Source organism: Vulpes lagopus, chromosome 3 (assembly GCF_018345385.1).
Source record: "Vulpes lagopus strain Blue_001 chromosome 3, ASM1834538v1, whole genome shotgun sequence".
In the NCBI taxonomy this organism is placed as follows: domain Eukaryota; kingdom Metazoa; phylum Chordata; class Mammalia; order Carnivora; family Canidae; genus Vulpes; species Vulpes lagopus.
The window spans coordinates 92,192,172-92,214,898 of record NC_054826.1 but is presented as its reverse complement, the minus strand read 5'-3'; the positions used below and the strand labels follow the sequence as shown (position 1 = coordinate 92,214,898).

Genomic DNA, 22,727 nt, shown 5'->3' with positions numbered 1-22,727 from the left:
CTCCAGGATCGCGCCCCGGGCCGAAGACAGGCGCCAAACCGCTGCGCCACCCAGGGATCCCAACAATTTCTTTTGAAGAGCAGAAGTTTTAATTTTTGATGAGGTGTAATTTATCACTTTGTTCTTTTATGAATTGTGCTTTTGACATTATGTCTAAGCAATTTTTGTTTAACCTAAGGTCTCAAAAGTTTTATCTTCTGTCTTCTAGGAGTTGTATGGTTCTAGGTTCAACATTTAGATTTATGATACATTTTTAGTTAATTTTTCTAACTAGACTGAGTCATGAATCAAAATTATTTTTTACATATAGGGATATGTGTATGTGTGTGTATATATATATTACATGTATATATATATTCTATTAACATTTGTTAAAAAGATTATTTCTCCACAGAATTGCTGTGCTTTTGCTGAAAACCAGTTGTCCACATACATATGGGTCTATTTCTGTACTCATCCATTGATCTCTTTTTCTGTCCCCATGGCAATGAAGGGCTGCAGTTGTAATACCATGTGAAGGGCGGCAGAATGGAGCACCTTTGCAGCTCCTCATCTAACCCACTTTACTGTAATAGCTCATTGATTTGTCTCCTGTACTCCTACTAAATAAAGAGCCTGAGGTCAGGGATGTTTTCTTAGGTTTTCCTGACAGGTGGCAAAATGTCTGGCCCATAGTAGGTATTTTTATTTTTGTTTTTAAAAGGTGTGAACGTGGAGAACTACATTTTGAATGCTGCGTTTGTTCATTATTTTGTTTGTAAATTCCTGCACACAGCCTCCTGTCCTTACTAAAAAGTTTAGGTTCTGAAGGTCTGTTCGGAAGTCCATTTGTCTAGAGTAGGGGCTAATGTCCACATACCCATTCAAAGTTTTAAAAGAGCTGTGTAATTTGTTTCTTTCCTAATCTTTCACTTCGTACTATCACTGTAAATGCTTTTACTTCTTTTGTGCTTAAGGGAAGAGATGGAATCAGCGTTTGTAAAACCATCCAAAAATAAGTACAAATGCAATACAATAAGTCAACAAAGGACTTGACAAGCTAAAATGACAGCACACAGCCAGCCATGGATGCCTTTTGATGGTGACAGGCAAAAGCGCTTTTTCTTATTTCTCCTGGCTTCTTTGTTATTTCATTGCCTGTCCTTAAGATCAAATAACTTAGAGAAGAGGTTCTGTTTAAATCATACCCCTCTTTCCCACATGTACATACACAGGGGCACATGCAGACACCTACACCACATATGCTTTATAAGTGATGGGCTGCTTTCAGATTAGTTTGGTTGGAAAAATCAAATGGAGACTTTCTGAAACCTATTTCATGCAAGGCAGGCAAATTGTGCCTTCATTTTCTGTTGTCTCTGGCTTCATCTGTAATCAGCAAATGCAGCTCCGCTGCTGAGACAGTGCTTCATCTGCAGTTTATTGCTCTTCTCTAGTCTGCACAGCCCTGAACCATCTCATTTTGAAATTCAGGAGTGGCAGAGGAAGCCTTTTGTGAGAGATTATAATTTGAGAGAAAAGGGGAAGTCAAGAGCAAGATCGCCTATTTTGAAGAAGGCTGGGTGTTGAAGGAAATGCTCCGGCTCTCAGCCTCTCATCATGTGTGCTGCTGTGACCCTGCACTCCATCACCAGTGACCTAAAAATCACATAATTTCAACTATTCATGAAACCTATTCCCATCTGTTATGCATGGCTTGTGCACTTACCCCCTCTATTGCCAGAAAATAAGTCTAAATTTTTTTATTTCACAGCCAGCCTTCTGTTGTTGGTGTACTGGCTTTCTTGCTTTCTTGCTTGCTTCCCTGATTGTCAATGAATGCCTTAAAACATTTTTTCCCCCAGATCTTTTCCTTACTCTTCTGCCCTCCTCACTTTCTCTTCCAGTGCTTCTTTGCTAAATGTATCCTTTGCCTAGTATGGGGCACAGTCACCTTATTTTTAAAAAGCACTGCAGGTAATTCTGATGGACATGAATTTTTTCTGGGAATCGCTACCCCGTATCATAGTAGACAAATGAATCAACTGAGCTTTGAAAATTGTAATTCATTAATAGTAAAAATTTATTTTATAAACCACAGTTTACTTCCTGTCTTGTAGCAGTGCTTTGTAGACCACCCAAGTTTCTGTAAGGAAATTCTTAAACAGTTGCTAATGGCCAGTTGGTGGATAGATACATGCACACATACACATGTGTGTAATCACATGCACAACTCTTTAAGAGTATTAGGAGGTAATTTATAATCATTCTGTTTATCTTTGATTCTTATTGTTTATAGTGGACAGTTCTTGTCATTTTCCCTCCAAGACAGTCAATGAGAAGTTAAATGATTACTTTATACATAGTAAGCAACCAGATAATGTTTACAGACAGAATGAATAAACATCAGCCTGGTTTATTCAAGAATTATACCAAAGTGTCTATGCAGCAGTTTCTAAATAAAACTATATCTTTGAAAGAATGAAGATAATTTCTAGTCTTTGAGAATATAAACCTATAATAAAAACCTTTTAATGACTCTTGATTTCTTCTTACCTCTTAAGCCACCGCCTCTATACACATTTTGATCCTTTCTCTCTTCCTCTTTCCTCCCCATTCTCGCACCCTCCAGAATTAAAAATCTCAATATTAATTGGAGCTAAGATGATTGTACTGCTGCTGCTAAGACTTCAGCAGGTCTCTTACAAGCTAATATCACGGCATGGGGTCCATTTGCTGTGTAGCTCTTGTGGTGTGGTGAGAATGCCTTGATTAATATGCTACATGAAAATAAAATGGATTTGGAAAAAATTATACCATACTCTCATAAATATTAATTCACATTTGTATGGAATTGCACATAATTTTCAATATACTTTGGAGCACCTTCAGTACTAAAGGAGATTTGGTCTCCAAAGAGAATGGCATAATTTTTTTTTAAAAGCACCATTGATACGTTATTAAGTATCATAATTTTTTATTAATCCAATACTCTACAGGCTTATAAGGCAGTAGGTGGGTGACAGGAGATTTTTTTTTTACCCAGTGGGGAGTTTATATATTACTCTTAGAAATAGTAGTACAATTAATCATATTATATAGAAGCAATCCACGATGGACCTCACCTGGCTGCTTCTGCTAGCATTGCCATCATTTCCGAGTATCTTTTCATGAGAGCTGTTTTGGTTGCATGCTATGTTAATCGCAGAATAATCAGAGCTGAGCAGGTGTTTGACATAGCTGACTGTGGTAGTGGATGCTGGACAGAGGAATAAATACAGCAGACATTTATTGAACATTTACCATGTGTTAGGCATAGTGTACAAGTTTCTGAGACTAGAATCAATGGCCATGTGCTCTCACTTTGATTTCGGCTTGTCTCTTAAATACTTTCCATCACATATCCTCATTGCCTCCCTCTCCAATGGCAGAGGGTAAATCATCTGCATTGATAGCAGCTAGAAGTTAGACCAGGAACCACTCATTTGCCTTAGGAGATTGTTATTTTTGATATCTTCTTTCTCCAGGGATAAGGTCTTTTGCCTCTTCTAGGGCTTGCTGTTTGCTGTGGATCCTTGTTTCTGCAGTGCCTTTGAGGTTCCTTGGTTTCTACTTTGCTAGTTTGCTTCATTCTATTTTAGTGCTGGCTTGGGGTTCTATTAAATCACTATTGTGATTTAAAGGTTTGGATACTTTAGCTAGTTGCCTTATTTATTTATTTACTTAGCAAACATAAACATACATACTACCTGTTATTTGCCTGACTCTGTACGTGAAGCATTGGGGTTACTGAGATGAATGATAAGTTAGTCTGTGCCCTGATTCTTTTAAGGGATCATGCTGCCAGCTGCTGCAGGGCCTTGACATAAGCTGTTCTCTCTGCTCAGACTTTCAGAACTAGGTCAGATGGTAGTCATCTCCTTAGAACCAACTCAGTCCTCTGAACTAGACCATTTACCCCAGTTTTAGCACTCTTTGCCTTTCCTTTAGAGCAGATAGTTAAATTTGCAATGATATATTTGTGTGATTTAATATTTATCCCTAAACTTTAAGTTTCATGAGGTGGTGATTTTTTCCCCCACATTATTGTTTTCTCAGCCCTGGTAGAGGCCAGTGCTGAGTTTGTACTTGGCATATACTGGGTGAACAGAAAATACTTGTGGAGCACTTGGGTGGCTTAGTCAGTTAAACATCTATGTACTTCTGGCTCAGATCATGATCTTAAGGTCCTGGGATCTAGCCCCACATCAGGCTCCATTCTCAGCAGGGAGTCTACTTCTTTCTCTTCCTCAGTCCTCTCTCCCACTCTCTCTCTCAAGTAAATAACTAAAATCTTAAAAATAGAAAAGAAAAGAAAATACTTGTATAAGGCTTCAGAACAGTGCTTTGCATTATAAGAAAGGTCATCCTAAGTGGACAGCCTTGCTAAGACTCCTTGAACTAGAAGAGGGAGGGGTGTGGAAAGTAGAGCTTTGAGGCCAACGGTAAAGCAGAGGTAAAGGACCATAATGGCTATGGTTGATTTGGGGAAGGACCTTGAGGAGCAGCGTGTATGTCAAGTGGGCAGTGCTGGATATTGGGAGGCAGTAGGATAGAGAACTAACATGGGGCTATTGGCTGTAAAGGAGGAGGAGGATGGGGAAGAGGGGGTTGGAGTAAAGAGCGAAGTATTTTAAGGAGAAAGATGGGTAAAGGGAAATTTTTGTTTTAGTTTTTTTTATTTATTTTAATGTGCATTGATTTAGGACCACAGAAACAATTTATTTGTATGGGAGTGAGGCTCCATGAAGGAACATTTTTAGTGTAAATAGGATCATATCCACTCATTTACAATGGACTGAGTTCCAAATCTAATTTCAGTACTTTGCATGTATAGCATTTCTCAGGGTTCAGAGGACCTTTGCACGTATCCTACCAGTGGTGTACTTTGTCTCCTAATGAATGATGCCAGTGTCAGGCTTTGGGTTCAGGTCTTTGGTATTTCCATAGATGCTGAGCCACCTGCAGGCACAGAAGTCGCTGGAGGTTGTGGCCTGAAATGCCTGCCTGTAGTCTCTACAGCTGCTGTTTCCTATTCCAGGACATCCATTACTTTTCTCCTGCCCTTCCCACTCCTCCACCCCCAATCACACACACAGTAATAAATGAAAAGTTGCTGTATATCTTGGTGATAATATTGTTGTTACATTTTGCAAAAAACTGGGAATTAAGGATGCTCAGAGGAACTTGTGGTAAAAATATATAATGCATTAAGAAAACATTTTAATCATATAAATTGAAAGTTTCTTTCTTGCTAGCTCACATCCACCTGGCCCTAGTATGTTCGGGCTTTTGCCTTTTTTTTTTTTTTTTTTAAATCATGCATGCACTTAGTACTGAAATATAATTGATGTACCAACATGGAAAGTGAGTGTATTGAGCCTCCTTGGAGAATGTCATTGTGTGCTGGACCTAGCAGAGAATCAAACTGAAAGCCACTAAGCAGTGAAATCACTTTTAATGGACAGATGCTTTTTGCTTTGTTGACTTTTCTGCCCAGCAATAATAGAAAAGATATATTTGTGGTGGCATTAGGGATTCAGAAGGATCAAGAGCAGTGTTTCTTAGTTTTAGGTGTTCTCATCTCCCTCTTTCCTGCTTTCCCCTCTCCCTTCTTGTAGCCCTGTGTAGCCTGTGCTTTGGGGGTGACTCTGGACACCTATGTAATCAGTACTTCCCTCTCCTTCTTTCCTATAGAAAGATGTGGCACTTAAGCCCCAGGAACGTGTGGAAAGACGCCAGACCCCTCTGATCAAGAAGAAACGAGAAGCACTTACCAATGGCCTGTCCTTTCATTCTAAGAAGAGCAGACTCAGCCACCCCCACCACTATAGCTCAGATCGAGAAAATGACCGCAATCTCTGCCAGCACCTTGGGAAGAGAAAGAAAACACCGAAGGGACTCAGGCAGGTGAGGAAGCGTGGGTGTGTCCTTCTCAAAATCCCTTCCTCATGTGCCTGCCTCTCTGCAGTCCTTCCTGTGGAGAAGACGTCCTTGGTGGGCTGCTGGCGGGTTGCCTCGCAAAGCTGTGTACTTGCTTCTCACAGAATACACCAGGCCTAGCTCAGTGTTTTTATGAAAATTTGAAACTTGGGCATTGGTACCTTTTTATCAGATGTGCTGTGTGCCACAAAGCTTGACACTGGTGCTACTGGCATGTGGGGCAGACTGGCTGGACTACTGATGCTAGTCAAGCTAGAGATGGTTCATAGGGCAGAGATCTTCATGATTGGGACAAATGAAACGGGCAAGTGTGCTTTCAGGTACATTGTGGATCTCAAGGTTCTGAGGTGCTAAAAATGGTTGTCTGCATGCAGGCAGAACCTTACTTATGATTTATTGTGGTGTAGGTGAGAACAGTGGTGAAGAAATGAATTTGCCTTTCTTGTTCTTTCTGTAGTCCATAATTCGGGACTGTCTTTGCGATCTGCTGATTGTATGAAAGTCTGGTAGTAGGGCTTACTGGTCTGTTAATAATTAGATTAAAGTGATCCACAAGAAAATATAGCTCTTGGCATTTGGGAGTCTTTCTGCCTGTGGAAATCCCCACATGAGATAGATTAATAATGAGAAACGAAGCTGTTTATAGCAGTTTTTCTGCACAAATCCAGAGGCTTTACCTGTGTCCTGGGTGTGTTCTGTTTGTTTTTGATGGGACCATTGAATGGAAATGACTATCACTTGAAGTAAGCAGAGAAAGGGAGTGTGGCTCATAGAGCAGGTGCTGCTAATTAGAAGCCCAACAGGCATTTTCCAGTTTGCAGATGTTTTTGTATAGAGGGAGAAATCTGGGATCATACACAAACAGTGGTTCTGCAAGTTCACAGATCATTAGAATCATATCATGAGTGTTTTCTGGCCCCTCCCGAAGAGCTAATGAACCAGAATCTCTGGGGACGAGTCACAGAACTTGTGGTCTTAGATTTTCTACTTGATAATGACCAGGTCAGTTTGGAAGTCATTCTTATAAAGCATCAAGAGTGTATTTTTGGTGATGATTTTTAGTGAAAAGATTGGAGGACCCAAAGCCTTAATATGATCTGGTCTCTAATAAGATATGGAGTCCCAGTTCAACCTGGTGGATAGGAGGGATATATTCCTGAGAAAACATCTAGAGGGATGGACATCAGCATGGACACAGAAGTATCTCAGGGAGTGTCCCACAATTGACAGGGCAGGTTTTCTTTTCTTTTCTTTACTTCTTTTCTTTTCTTTTCTTTTCTTTTCTTTTCTTTTCTTTTCTTTTCTTTTCTTTTCTTTTCTTTTCTTCTTTTCCTTTCTTTTCTTTTCTTTTCTTTTCTTTTTTCTTTTTTTTCTTTCTTTTTTTCTTTTCTTTTCAATTTATTTTTATTGGTGTTCAATTTGCCAACATATAGAATAACACCCAGTGCTCATCCCATCAAGTGCCCCCCTCAGTGCCCATCACCCAGTCACCGCCATCCCCTGCCCACCTCCCTTTCTACCACCCCTTGTTCGTTTCCCAGAGTTAGCAGTCCCTTTCTAATATTTCCCACTCATTTTTTTCTCCTTTCGACAGGGCAGGTTTTCTGAAGGTACATATATGTTCTCAAATGAAATTTTTAAAAAAGATTTATTTATTTATTTATTTATGATAGACTAGAGAGAGAGAGAGAGAGAGAGAGAGAGGCAGAGACACAGGAGGAGGGAGAAGCAGGCTCCATGCTGGGAGCCCGATGAGGGACTGGATCTTGGGATTCCAGGATTGTGCCCTGGGCCAAAGGCAGGCGCTAAACTGCTGAGCCACCCAGGGATCCCCCAGACTGGAGTTCTAAGAGTAATTATTAACATTTGTCTAATGCGTACCATGTTACAGTCATTAATAAGGGAGTTTATATAATCTGTAATTCTCACAGCCATCCTGGGTAGTGGGTAATAGGTTTACTTTCCACAGGGGGAAACCTGAGGTCAAAGCATTACAGTGTCTTGCCTCAGGCCACTTAGCAATGAGGTACAGAACCAGGGTTTAGATCCAGGTTTCTTTGTATTGCTCTATTTTCCCTGTATATCAGCCAGTTGGGATGAAGAGAAGGAGAACTCCAGGTTGGAGGTAATAGGGGGCCTCCCAAGTATTTCTAGGAACTATGTGAATAGTTTGGTCATAGGGAGTGACTTTGGTTATAGAAATGGTGACCTATGAAAGCATAAAAAGAAACAGGATAAACTATCAAGTTCAGATAGCAGAGGAAGAGCTGGGAAGTTTGAAAGCAACCACATTTACATGAAGATTTCTTTTTCTATATAAGGAAATTGTTTCAGGAAAGAGAGTGGAGCCAAGGAGGAAGGGTTAGGTGCTATAAAAGGTGGTGTTGCTGTGACTCCCAGCCCATGCTCCTCTGCATGAGCTCTGTAAGAAAGGTAATTTTTTTTCTGGGACAGAAGTTGCAGTGTAACCACCACCTCTTCCCCAGGCCTTCCCTAGCAGCAGTATAGGAGGAAGGCTTCCTACTCTTTCAGACAAGAAACCAATTTAATTCCAAGTCTACGCTAAACTGTGGTTCCTCATCCTTGACTCATACTCCCAGATTTGATCTGATTTTCCCATTCTCTGTCCTCGAAATTCTTCCTTCTGCTTTGTCCTCTGGAGATCATAAAAGAAAATTAGGACATGTATGTCTCAAATTCAAGTAGCTTTTTTCTTAATGGTTAACCTTCTGGTACACATGGTATTTGAAATCAAAGCTATCCTTATTTTAGGCTAAATATTTGAAAAGCAATTTTTTTTGACTCATTATAAATCATGGAGAAAGAAAGAATGAGTTGTACCTTTTTGGTCTGTGTAAGAGTTTTCAAAACAAGTGGTGTTTTTCTTATCTTCAGTGTTGATGCCAAAATATACTCCCCAAATCAAATGTTATTTGGTAGGAGGGGAAGCAGAAGTTGATAACTGAAATAAAGCTCTACCACTACTTTTCATTTGTAGACTCCCCAGAATCACTTGTACTGTTTTGAAACCCTGAACAGATCACTGTCTATTGCTGCCCATATAGAAAATGAGGGATTTGGTCTTGGTGATTTTTCAGGCTCCTCTCCCTGAGTTTCATGGTTCTTTAAATTTATGACCAGCAGAGATACATAGTGTTTTCAAGGAAGGAAGGCTGCAGTAGACCTCAGAGTAATTTTGGTTTGGAGTCTGTAATTGATAGTTTCTCTGAAGATATTTAAAGGAGAGAGGTGTGAGGGAAAGGCATGGCTACATGTGTGTTGCCCGGACAAGTGCTGTCTGTTGTATGATTATTGGTAAAAGGTGACACAAGTGTTTAAAGGCCACAATAGGTGTTCAGAAGCTTGTGCCCATAGTATTGGATGTTGCTTTCTGGTTGTGCTAGATGCCTGTACACATCACAATTTCTTTTCCTTACTTTTGCCTGGTACAAGGTAAGGTAGCTGTATGTGACCATCTTAGCTGGGAGGAGCCCCTGAGACGAGAGCGTCCTTGAGGAGAATTTCTAAATTAATGGATAGTTGCTTAATACCTTTTATTGAGGGAGTTATAATTTGAAGAACTACAGAGGAAAGAGGGCCGTAGGAAGTGAGAAGTTAGTCTTTATTTTTGACTTAGAGCGTGATAGGTTTGCATCTTATTAGGAAATGGTACTTCCTAAGCAGGCACCTTAATGCACAGCTTTCCTGTAATTATGGGAAGATGTTGCTCCTTTGTGTAGAGTAAATAGTAGGTTTTTTTTTTTTTTCCTGAGAATCCATTGAAGTCAACTAATCTTTTTACCGTCAGAGTACAATAATATACTTTTATTTATTTATTTATTTATTTTTTTCTAGAAATACAAACTGAGTTTATTCTCATTAATATAATTTTTATGCTGAGATTAGCAGATTATTGGCTATTAGTATTGGTTACAATTTTCAGTGGCCACAAACTAGAAGTATTATATAGAATTTTTTTTTAATTAATTTTTATTGGTGTTCAATTTACCAACATACAGAAAAACACCCAGTGCTCATCCCATCAAGTGTCCACCTCAGTGCCCGTCACCCATTCCCCTCCAACACCCGCCCTCCTCCCCTTCCACCACCCCTAGTTCGTTTCCCCGAGTTAGGAGTCTTTATGTTCTGTCTCCCTTCCTGATATTTCCCAACATTTCTTTTCCCTTCCTTTATATTCCCTTTCACCATTATTCATATTCCCCAAATGAATGAGAACATACACTGTTTGTCCTTCTCCGATTGACTTATTTCACTCAGCATAATACCCTCCAGTTCTATCCACGTTGAAGCAAATGGTGGGTATTTGTCGTTTCTAATTGCTGAGTAATATTCCATTGTATACATAAACCACATCTTCTTTATCCATTCATCTTTCGATGGACACCGAGGCTCCTTCCACAGTTTGGCTATTGTGGCCATTGCTGATAGAAACATCGGGGTGCAGGTGTCCCGACGTTTCATTGCATCTGAATCTTTGGGGTAAATCCCCAACAGTGCAATTGCTGGGTCGTAGGGCAGGTCTATTTTTAACTCTTTGAGGAACCTCCACACAGTTTTCCAGAGTGGCTGCACCAGTTCACATTCCCACCAACAGTGTAAGAGGGTTCCCTTTTCTCCGCATCCTCTCTAACATTTGTTGTTTCCTGCCTTGTTAATTTTCCCCATTCTCACTGGTGTGAGGTGGTATCTCATTGTGGTTTTGATTTGTATTTCCCTGATGGCAAGTGATGCAGAGCATTTTCTCATGTGCTTGTTGGCCATGTCCATGTCTTCCTCTGTGAGATTTCTCTTCATGTCTTTTGCCCATTTCATGATTGGATTGTTTGTTTCTTTGGTGTTGAGTTTAATAAGTTCTTTATAGATTTTGGAAACTAGCCCTTTATCTGATATGTCATTTGCAAATATCTTCTCCCATTCTGTAGGTTGTCTTTTAGTTTTATTGACTGTATCCTTTGCTGTGCAAAAGCTTCTTATCTTGATGAAGTCCCAATAGTTCATTTTTGCTTTTGCTTCTTTTGCCTTTGTGGATGTATCTTGCAAGAAGTTACTGTGGCCGAGTTCAAAAAGGGTGTTGCCTGTGTTCTCCTCTAGGATTTTGATGGACTCTTGTCTCACATTTAGATCTTTCATCCATTTTGAGTTTATCTTTGTGTATGGTGAAAGAGAGTGGTCCAGTTTCATTCTTCTACATGTGGATGTCCAATTTTCCCAGCACCATTTATTGAAGAGACTGTCTTTCTTCCAATGGATAGTCTTTCCTCCTTTATCGAATATTAGATGACCATACATTTCAGGGTCCACTTCCGGGTTCTCTATTCTGTTCCATTGATCTGTGTGTCTGTTTTTGTGCCAGTACCACACTGTCTTGATGACCACAGCTTTGTAGTACAACCTGAAATCTGGCATTGTGATGCCCCCAGCTATGGTTTTCTTTTTTAAAATTCCCCTGGCTATTCGGGGTCTTTTCTGATTCCACATAAATCTTAAAATAATTTGTTCTAACTCTCTGAAGAAAGTCCATGGTATTTTGATAGGGATTGCATTAAACGTATAAATTGCCCTGGGTAACATTGACATTTTCACAATATTAATTCTGCCAATCCATGAGCATGGAATATTTTTCCATCTCTTTGTGTCTTCCTCAATTTCTTTCAGAAGTGTTCTATAATTGCAAGATACCTAGGAATAAACCTAACCAAAGAGGTAAAAGATCTATACCCTGATAATATACTTTTATAAGAGAGATGTGTAGTTCTAAAACCAAGCTGACTTTTCCTTCTTTTCCCTGATTATAAAACCTCAGTTCTCCTGGTATTTTCTCATACTGGGAAAAGAAAGCTTTTTAACTGACACTTAACCACCCCAGTGGAACTTAGTTGTTGGATTATGTTTTTAAGTATAAATATGTACTGATTCAGAAGATGCTGAGCTGGCAGCTGTCTTTTAAAATGGTTGCACTTTTTTATGTGGCAAGTTTGAACATTCTCCTGAATTTCCAAAGAGGGTTTTAAAAATGAAGAAAGGAATAGGTTAACTTTTACGAAAGAATGCATTTGTTTCTGACCCCCCAGGCTTGTATTGTCTTACACAGAACTATTTGCTCATGATGTGAGCATTCAGATATTATGTTTAAAAAGTTTTAGGTTGTTTTAATAAGGATGTGGTAGGTTTTTGTTTGAGTTTTTTTCCCATCCCTACTTAGACTTGGAAATGGGAAACCAAAACAGAGGCTGCCCAGGCCATCCCCGTAAGGAGCCTTATTCTCTAACTGCAAGACTAAGTCACGATGCAACCCCTGAAGGACACAATGATGTGACATGCTGCCAAACCTTGTAGCCAATGGAGGATTTCCTTAGGAGCGTTTTTGGAAAACTTAACCCTTCCCTAGGGCATTGAGTTTTATTTCAGTTTGTCTAACTTCTATACCATGAGAGAAGATTTAAAATGTTACTACTTCATAGTTGAAAACACAGAGAATAGAGGGGTTTTAAAAATAAGCAAGGAGGGGGATCCCTGGGTGGCGCAGTGGTTTGGCGCTTGCCTTTGGCCCAGGGCGCGATCCTGGAGACCCGGGATCGAATCCCACATCAGGCTCCCGGTGCATGGAGCCTGTTTCTCCCTCTGCCTATGTCTCTGCCTCTCTCTCTGTCTCTCTGTGACTATCATGGATAAATAAATAAATAAAAAATTAAAAAAAAAAAAAAGAAAAAAAAATAAGCAAGGAGGAAAAGTTGATGGAAGTTCAGAGAACTCTCAGATTTGGCTGGGCCTGGGTATTTCTAAACTGTGTGGTCCATTACCTATCTTTGCTCTCTCTAGTAGGAACTAAATCAGAGGAAATAGGCTTCAGGGAAGTATGATGAATTCTTAGGCCATATGAACTCTTCAACAAACATACCAGGATTGGTCATCAAAATAAATCCCAGAGTCTTCCCTCCTAACTAAATGTTAGTTTCTAAAAAGCTGTTCAGCTAAGGGTAGTATTTCTGAGAAAAAGAGGCAGCCTACTGAGATTGCTTTGAGCCTCAGGAGGATCCCATTTGGGAGGGAAATAAAGGAGTTTGGGAATATTTTAGGAGCCAAGCAGGTAGACTCTGACCTTGCTTGTAAGAATGGCTTTTATGTGGTTTAGAAATCTTTATACAGGTTGATCTGGGTGGGTATTGCTTATAAGGAATGGAAATTTGCCCCTCTCCCTGAAATTCTAGTATGGTGGAATCAGACTTAGTGAAGATTTGTAGCTGACGTTGCAGATACCAAAAATGTGTACTGATGTCTAGTAAGAAGAGGGATTGATCCCCGTGCTAAGTCTTTAAAGTTAGAGCTATTGTTAGAGCTATGGTGATTGCATCTGTTTTGTGTATTGCCATTGCATGTTGGCCTTACTTGGAATAAGTGGTTGTGTTGATGGAACAGAAGCGCTCAGGTGACTAAGCCTCCAGCTGTGTTCAACCCATCAGAGCAGTCTCTCTGCTCAGGCTCCTTCCTGTTAAGTGCATTTACTACTAGAAGCCAATCCTTTATTTCAGTGTGATCAAGTCAGATTGTCCGAGGACTTCTCTGTGACATTGTTGGTAGTAGAAGTTAACTTGCGAAAGGAGGGTTTATAACGGACAACTTTGATTAGACAGATCTAGTTTAGGTCATATTTTGAAGACCGGCTAATTAGTTTCGGGTAAAAAAAAGTCCGGACTGAAGTCACACAGATTTTTATCCAGCTTGACTTGAGAGCCTACAAGTTTCTGGAAATCAGAACATTTGAAACATTAATGCAATTAGGGATTATACTTTAGTAATGAAAAGACATACTAACTTTGCTAGGTGCTCTTTCATAAATATAGTTGTTATCATGGTTAAATGACTGAAGGTACATTGAACTAGTGTCAGAAAATTGAGCTGCAGTTAAGTCGTTTTTTATTCCTACTTCAGAATTTCAAGGTTCATGTGCTTCTTGGGATTTCATTTGCTTTTTTCAAAAATTGTGTTGTCATATGAAGGTTATAAACAGATAGTAAATCAGATCCTCTGTTTTTCCTTCTGATTAAGTTGCACATTATCCTTTTACTTTTGCCTAAGACTACAGAAATAGGAATAAAAGCAGATGATAAAAGACTGGGAGGAGGAAGATTGGCTTATAACAGGTTTTGGAATTTTGACTAACTGAAAATAAGGATAATGGTAGGCTTGTCTCTGTTCAGAATTAGTTGTGTATTTATTATATTGGAGGTGTGCGTCTGGTATTGGGAAACGTGGGACTAATATAATAACAAGTTACATGAATTTTTTTTTAAAATGGGCATTTGGAGGCAATGACAATTTGTTTTTTGAGTTTTAGGATTTTTGTTTTGTGTTTCCTGACTCCCTAGCTTGTTGTCTGGGATATATTCCATCAACCCTAGATTTTGATAAAAGTGATAATAAGTATTACTTGACCTTAGTGAGATAAATGTTTGGAGTGATGCAGCCAGTAATATCTTATCCCAAGTGACATATATAATTTTTAATTAAAATTTAGTAAAAATAGACTAAAAGAGAACATAGCACATTGAGTACCACCTCATAAAAAAAACGTACAGAAAGAAAATAGGCTGAATTGGAAAAGGAACTGCTATTAAGAAAATGGACAGTAACTCCTCGAGCAATCCTGAGACCTCTAGAAATTGCTCCATTAAAGAAAAAAAATAAATAACAGTGACATTCACAAAATCCCAAGAATATGTCATATGTATGTGTGTGCAGAACTTTATTAAGGGCCATTTAAATCCTGTATATTGTTAGAGGAGTAAGAAGGGCAAAGTGAGAGAAAAGCTGCTCAACTCTGTCCGCTGTCAGTTCCTGCACTATGGGTGATTGAGGCCTGAGGGAGTGTATTTTCCCTTCACACTACACTTTTGATAGTTGATGGGGGTTGACAGAAATCTCTTTCTTTATTTAAAACTGCATTTTGTGTTAATTTAATTTTAAGTCTTCCTATGTTTTGATGATCCATGTTATCTGCATGTGGCCAGATCTTAGCTGCAAAACGTGAAACAAGCCCCCATGTGTTCTGCATTCTAATTTCTGCCCACAGCACTCCCATCTCCACACAAGCCTGCACATGACAGGTAATGAGTGGGAGGTGGGAGCGAGTAGGTGGCTGTGTGGTTTGCAGTGGTGGTGGTGGGGAGTTGAGCAGATGGTTGTGATAGCCACGTGTTGCGAGATTCCCGTGGGAGTTGATGGTGGTGACAGGCGACTCACAATGTGCTATTTACAGTTTGGGTTTGCAGTCTTTCAGTGACATCTGAATGCTCTTTAGCAACTGCTTTCATTACTGCCTTTCGAGGAGCTGCTAATTGAAAATGAAATTGTGGGTGGGCTTTAAGGCAGGCACAGACAATTCTCTGTGGTAAATGTTGCTTGAGAAATGTCGGATGCCTCGATGCCTGATTTGTAATTCTTTTTCCAAGGAAGAAAAGCCAAAAAGGTGCATTTGAAGATTAAGTATATACTCATAGGCAGAGCTGACTGTCTCCTGCCCAGAGAGCCAAATGTGCAGTCACTGGGCTGGAAACCAAGCCATCTGCCCATGCATGGCTCACCTTTGTAAGGTTCTTGTTGAATGTGTATGTGTAAGGTTCTTATTTTAAGTGTGTTAACATCTTGTATTCTCCATTAGTTTTTTGTAGGACATTGTCCTCTTTCCTCTGCTGTTCATACAGTTACTATGCAGAAGAAAACCATGATCTGATCTCTTGAACTTGGAGGTATTATATTCAGGGTCTTTGCAGATAATTTTTCTTCCTATAAACCTATTTCTGTGATTCAATTCTGTTTTGAGGGCAATTGGGGCCTCCAGGCACAGAGAGGGAAGAGGAAGACAGTGGATTTGATTGGACTTTGGCAGTGGATGATGTTCCTGGTTCTCTGATGGCTGCCTCCAGCTGTGGCATTTGTACCCTATCTTCAGAGTTGTTAGCTAATGCATCTGTAGCATATATGAAACAGTGGCTTTCTTAAGTGTTGACATGTTGAATTGTTTTATTGCCTATTCTGAAAATAGCTTTGTGCAGAGAAATCTTGTGCTGAACAAGGAATGGCCTCCCTCTAAAAAGAGCTAATAAGCTCTTTTTTAAATTAAATATGAGGATAGATAAAATATTACCATTCTTTTTTAGCTTTCCCTGGAACATTTTTAGTGGATACTGTCTGAGACAAAACCATGCTAGATTTTTTTTAAGATTTTGTTTATTGGGATCCCTGGGTGGCTCAGCGGTTTGGCACCTGCCTTTGGCCCAGGACGGGATCCTGGAGACCCAGGATCTGTGTGTATCTCTCATGAGTAAATAAAAAAAAATATTTTTAAAGATTTATTTATTTATTCATGATAGGCATAGAGAGAGAAAGAGAGAGGCAGAGACACAGGCAGAGGGAGAAGCAGTCCCCTTGCAAGGAGCCCGAAGCGGGACTTGATCCTGGGTCTCCAGGATCACTCGCTGGACTGAAGGTGGTGCTAAACTGCTAAGCCACCTGGGCTGCCCAAAAACCATGCTAGATTTTGTGCTGTTTTTGAGTAGGACAGATACTTGCTTTTAGAGAGACCCTGAGACTCAGGCTGAGGGGCCTTGATGACACATGCACCCCTCAGTCCCATTAGACCTGCTTTACCACAGGAACCCAACTGCACTTGAGTTATTGCTGGGTCATAATGATGTTTTAAATAAGCTATTTTGGTATTCCAGATGAATCCTAGAGCGTGGTCTATTGATGCAAGCATTGATAATTTAATCCCCAGCAGATTTAACAAAGTTCTTGCAAGAACCCTGGGTCTTTTCACACGTAGGTGTATGTGTGCATCCTCACACTAGTACACGCACGGAGCAGAATTTAAAATGGCTCACAAACACAGGCAAATCCAGTCAGGACCCACCTGGTGTCTTTTAGGAGCCCTGCTTTGTGTCCTGCTGACATACTACCTGAATTCACTGATCACAGCTCTGCGGAAGCTACCACTTCTCCCTCGTGTCTGCCTCAACAGATGCCATTGGAGTGGTCCACTTCGTGATTTCTGCACCTACATTTGCACAGGAAATATTTGTGTCATGTGTCTTGAAATCATGTAATACAAACCTGGACAGGTCCTAAATGCTGGTGATGGCTCTGAGTGGCTGAGATTGGCTATAATTAGATTGAGAGGCAATGAGCTGTGTTTTCTAGATAGGGAATATACAGAATAATGTTTCTCAGAGGGTGGTCTTTGGACCACTGTGTCAGAGCAACTCCAGGCTTTTGTTAACAGGCAGATTCCCAAGCATGCCTTCTCCCCTTGGGTGGGGGCCAGATTGTGGCATCAACTTCCTTAGGTGATGCCAGTACAATTGCTGCAAGAGTCATACTTTTAAATGAACTGAATGGTACTATTTTTTATTTTTTAGAGAAGGGAGAAAGAATAGTATGATGTTGTTTGCAAAACTTGTAAAATCTAAAAAAATTTTAAATCACATCTTGTGTAAAAATAATTTTTAACAATATTAGGACCATATTAAATAAAAATTTAAATCAAATATTGTGTAAAAATAATTTTTATCAATATTAGGACCATATTCACATTCTGTATATTTACTAGTTGAGTTTTTTCCCCAAAACTGGCAAAAATAAATCTTTCTTTTAAATGAAATAGTCATTATATTACAAAAATAATGTTTCAAAATGGTTGCTTTTTGGTCGGAGTTTATTAGAATATAGCTTTGGTAGAACAATTATGTTGAATTCTTGTCTCCTCAAATCTACCTTCTCTCTCAACATAGCTTTTTATGTCTACAGTAATCAGAAATTTCTTCATTCTACTTATTACTTTCTTCTTTCAGCACCACAGTGGTATCAAGCTCAAGGCTTGTAAGTTTTATGAATCCTCCATGTTACAAAAATTGGTGGTATTTGGTAGAAGTATTGGGGGGCAGATGTGAATGAAATCTGAAAATACTGGCTATGTATTATTGGTGGGGGCTAAAAGACCATTAATGGTTTTTTCCTTACCAAGAAGCTTCACTTTAATAAAATGTTATACTTGAATTACTGGTTTGGGTTCCATAGATTCAAAGGGAAATAGTTTCCTTCCTAAAACGAAACAGAATGAATGCCCTCAGAAGAATTTTTAAGTAGCAAAACCTACACTTACGATTTAACCTAAGGTTGCCTGAGGTGTGTCAACAGTAGGTAGCCTTCATTTTTAATGCATCATTTTGAGACCAGAAATGGTGTTCCCTTGGAAAGGGGTGCAAAGTGATCTCTTATTGCACAGTAACTAATGAAATGATCACACTGCATGAATAAGACTGTCCGTAATGACTTTTGATTTAAAAAAATGCTGTCATCCGATTTCCCTAAGAAGTGATGAGAATGATGCAAAAAAACCCCTGCCTCTTAAGTCAAATAGAAAGCTGAATAAAAGCCCAGCACACATTGCTGGAAGGTCTGATGGTACTTTTTGAGAGTGAAGTAGCCCTGGTACAAAGGTTCAGTTCTACAAGTAGAGTTCATCCTAGAGATGTCCTGTACAACATAGAGAAGACAGGTGTCAAACTTTTAAAAATAAATATTTTCTAATTAAAAGGTGACATAACAAAAAAAGAAAGCTCAGCAGCCCACTTGCATAGTTGATCATCACCTGCATCTTCTCTCTGCATATAAAGACTCTGAATCTGTATTTGTCCTGCGAACAGAGCAGGGGGATGGGGAGAATGGACAGAGGCAGGGAGAGCTGTGGTTGTGTCCTGTGTGCCAACTGTGTAGAGAGTATTTGCCCACTTCCCTCCTGGTTCTACAGGTTAGGTGAAGAGATGCACCTATGGGAGGTGGGATATTGAAAGGGAAGGATGTGGACCTGAGACATCCTTTCCCCGGTGGTGACTCTGACCCTGCTCTTCCCCACTTCGTCTTCCAAATGAGACAGACCCTCTTTTTCCTTCCTTTCCTGCCTTTGAGCCTACCTTCAGGTCACACTCTCAGCTCTTTGGTCTTCATTTCACTCTCTCCTTCTAGATAGCATTTTGAGCTTGCTTCCTGACCCAGCCAGAGTTGTACAGGAAAACACTTTGGTTTGCTTTCAAAGTTACAAGTGCCCTTTCCATCTGCTTCCCTGCTCCCTTGACCATGGTGCCTGTTTTTCCTCAGCATTTATACTCCTCATCTTATCTGGGTTCTTAGAGTAGCTCAGCAGGGTTTCACTTACTGACATTGTACTCTTCTTATTAAAGGAATTTCAGAGGCCATCCAGAGGCAACTAAATGAAACATAAGCCCATTAGTGCAGGAGGAAATGTTAGGTCCTGGTCACCTTTCTGGCCACATCCCCTACTCCTCCTCTCCAGGAACACCAGGCTGAATCTGTGGCTGCTGTTACCTGCATGCACCTCATGATTTCACCACCCTGTGCTGACACTGGTCCCCTGGTTTGGAATCGCCTTCTTCAACTGTCACATTTGTCTTTCAGCAACTGCTTCAGATCTACTTCTTTTTTGAAGCTTTTATGATCTTTTCCTTCCAATTTAAATGTATTTTCCTTAAAACTCCCATGATCCTTTGTTTAATAACTGACCCAAGAGTTTATCACCTAATGTAGGACATTTCTGAGAGTGAAAGAGGGCACTATTAATAATTACCTTGGAATAATAAGCATGAATCAGGACTTCCTGGAAAACTGGGTTGTATGGTCACTCTATTTATAATTCACTATTGACCTTTTTCATTTTGTACCCTGTTTTGGAGTTGGCTGTATATAGCCCTCCTCCTCACGTAAAGCCAATCTCCCTGAGGACATTGCTCTGTAACATGGGGAGAGGCCCAGGCTTGTGTCACACGTTAGGGAAGTAGAACTCTTGAAACTCTCCTGTGCCTTTCTTGAAAGACTGAGATGTATTTCTCATGTTTCCCCTTTTCATTCTCGAACCCTTTCAGTGTATTCTCTGTACCATAGCCAGAGCGATCCTTTAAAAATATACTTGACTATACTATTTCTAGATTTAAGTCCTCTTAATGGCTCCTCAGTGTATTCAAATTAAAATTCAGACTCTTGTGAGCTACAGTGCTTGGTTATGCCGCTCTGTTTCTACAGTCCACCTTTGGTTACCCTCTGTACTCACTGGCTCCCATGCTCCGACCTTCCGTCATTTCCTCCAAAGCATCACATTCTTTCCCGCTGTGGTGACTTTACGCGTGCTGTTCCCTCCACCTGAAGTGCTGTTCCCTCTGCTCTTTGCTTCGTGGGCTCCTTCTTGTCCTGTGGGCCTGAGTTGAAATGTCATCTGCTCAGAGGGGCTGGGGCTCTTTCCTGGTATTGTTCACCTCAGGCTCTGCCTTTAGTTCTCTGTCCTTCACGATCACCCTTTTTATTGCTAATACTTAGCACAATTTACACATATTTTTTTCCTGTATCATTCTTTCACATCTGCCCCTTCTGCTAGAATCCAGGCTCTCCTGAAGGAAAGTATATACATTTTCCCCACCCTCATGTGTTTGTTGTGTTGGTTGCACATTGCCTGGCACATAGAAGAACGTGCTTAATAATCAAGGCCGAATGAAGTTTGGCATAAATGTTATTTTTTTATTGATGATGTTGCTAATCACATGCTGTTGTTGCATTCCAATGTTAATTGCTTACAGAAAAAAAAAAAGCCAATACAAGATGACCTTTGCTTTCCCTCTTTGAGGATATGAATGTGAAATGAGGTACTGATCGACACATACCACACAAGGCAAAAACTTATTCTAAGAGTTCTCTGCTTTCCTGGTGGATGCTGTCTCCTGTTTTCCCACAGAACCTCTCAGCAGTCTGTCTTCCCAGTATCCTAGGCTGTCAGTACAGCTGCAGCATGGCTAGTGCAGCTAGGAAGAACTGGCCCAGGGACACTGCAATGTTTTGCCTTTCCATGATCATCTGAAAACAACCTGCCAAGCAGCAGAGACAGGGAGGAAGCTAGGTCGGTCTGAAGTGGAATTTACTGAGCACTCTGGTACGTGCAAATATTTGTGTGGGGCTCTACATTTTTTTTTTTTTAACCATAAAGCGCAAACTATTTTTAGTATCCAAGCATGAAAAAGTCTTTGCCCTGTAAATTATTGTCCCACATGCCCTCTATCTAAGATACTTCGACTTTAGAAAACAGTTTAATTTTATTCCCTTTTTTAAGTGGTCTAATTAATTCATTCTCCACATATTTGCTCAGTCAGCAAACATTTACTGAGCATCCTTTGTATGCAAACGTTATATAAGAGACTCTGACATAACAGAAAGGATGTAAATACCCTGATAACTCTGCCCCTGATAGATTGGAGTTGGTGGAGTTGGTGGAGCCGTCATGGCCGTGGGCAGAACTCTGGGAGGCCGAGACTGCTGGCTTAAGTGCGGTTCAGAAGGAAACACGGTTGAGCATCTCTTAGAGAATGAATACCTTGAGATATGTGCACTAAGGTTCTTTAAAATTGTTTTCTTTCCACCATGCCATTTTTCTTGACCTCCTCCTTGCTTTTCTAAGAAACTTTTGAGAATAATGCTGTATCCTACTGAAGGCTTCCGTAACTGTTGGATACAGTGCTCTGTTATTTATCAATTCTCTTGGATTCTTAGTTTTACAGATAAAGGCTTTGCCCTTTATCACATTTTTACCTCAGCTGTAATTTATTGGCAATCACCTGGCCCAGTTATTCTATTAAAATCCTAATGGATGTCCATTGTTTCCAGAAACTGCCATTTTTTTTTGGCCATGGACCTCAAAGACAGGTATATTTTTTTAGAAATGGTTGTATTGTCTTTACAAACCCAGTTGTAACCTCTTGTTCTGGGAACTCTTGTTATAGGAAAGTCCCGTTTCTTTCCAGAGGCGGAGGTTTTTTTTGTTTTGTTTTTTGTTTTTTTTTGGTGAAAAAATTTATATTTAGATTTATAGGCTGGACTCAGTTTAGATGATCCCAATTTTGTTGGCAACATCCAAATCATCATAGTCAGGAGTCAGTCGAACATATGCTTTTTTCTCTCCATCAGGTCTGATCAAGGTGTTGACCTGGGCCATGTCAATGTCATAGAGCTTCTTCACAGCCTGTTTGATCTGGTGCTTATTGGCCTTGATATCCACAATGAACACAAGTGTGTTGTTGTCTTCTATTTTTCTCATGGCTGACTCAGTACAGTAGTTAAGGGGAACTTGATGATGGCATAGTGATCAAGCTTATTTCTCCTGGGGGCGCTCTTTCGAGGATATTTGGGCTGCCTTCGGAGACGCAGGGTCTTGGGTCGTCGGAATGTAGGTGACGTGCGGATCTTTTTTTGTGACTGTGCATGCCTTTCAGTACTGCTTTCTTAGCTTTCAAAGCCTTTGCTTTGGCTTCGGCTTTGGGAGGGGCAGGGGCTTCCTTCTTCGCCTTCGGCGCCATCTTTGTGGAAGGGCCAGAGGTGGAGGTATTTATGCTAATTTGTACAAAGCAGAAACAGAAATCTCCCACTTTCTGTCATTTCTATGTACCTGGAAGTAGATGGTCATTCTCAATGCAAGTGGAACTTCTAATATTCTAAAATACTCAAAAGAACTTTGAATAAAACTTAGCTCTTGTATTTATAGTGAGAACACTGTTGGGAGTTGTACAACTAATGATCCTAGACATAGATTATAGATCAGTTCCCAAATTGCTAGCCAGTTATTTTTTCTTAGAAAAGATAATTTGTAAGTTGCCTTTTTGGGTTTGGAAATCTTAACTTTCTTAGCAACTGTTAGA

General features: G+C 40.0%; 1 protein-coding gene across 4 annotated transcripts in view; it reads left to right on the top strand.

Annotated features, from left to right (window-relative positions):
* AUTS2 (activator of transcription and developmental regulator AUTS2) overlaps nt 1-22,727 on the top strand; it is a 1,147,829-nt gene that overhangs the window by 278,849 nt on the left and 846,253 nt on the right. For all 4 annotated transcript variants that reach the window (XM_041749190.1, XM_041749188.1, XM_041749189.1 and 1 more), the window contains exon 2: nt 5,716-5,928. In XM_041749190.1, the coding sequence (XP_041605124.1) occupies nt 5,716-5,928 (213 nt within the window). The remainder of the gene's footprint in view (nt 1-5,715; nt 5,929-22,727) is intronic.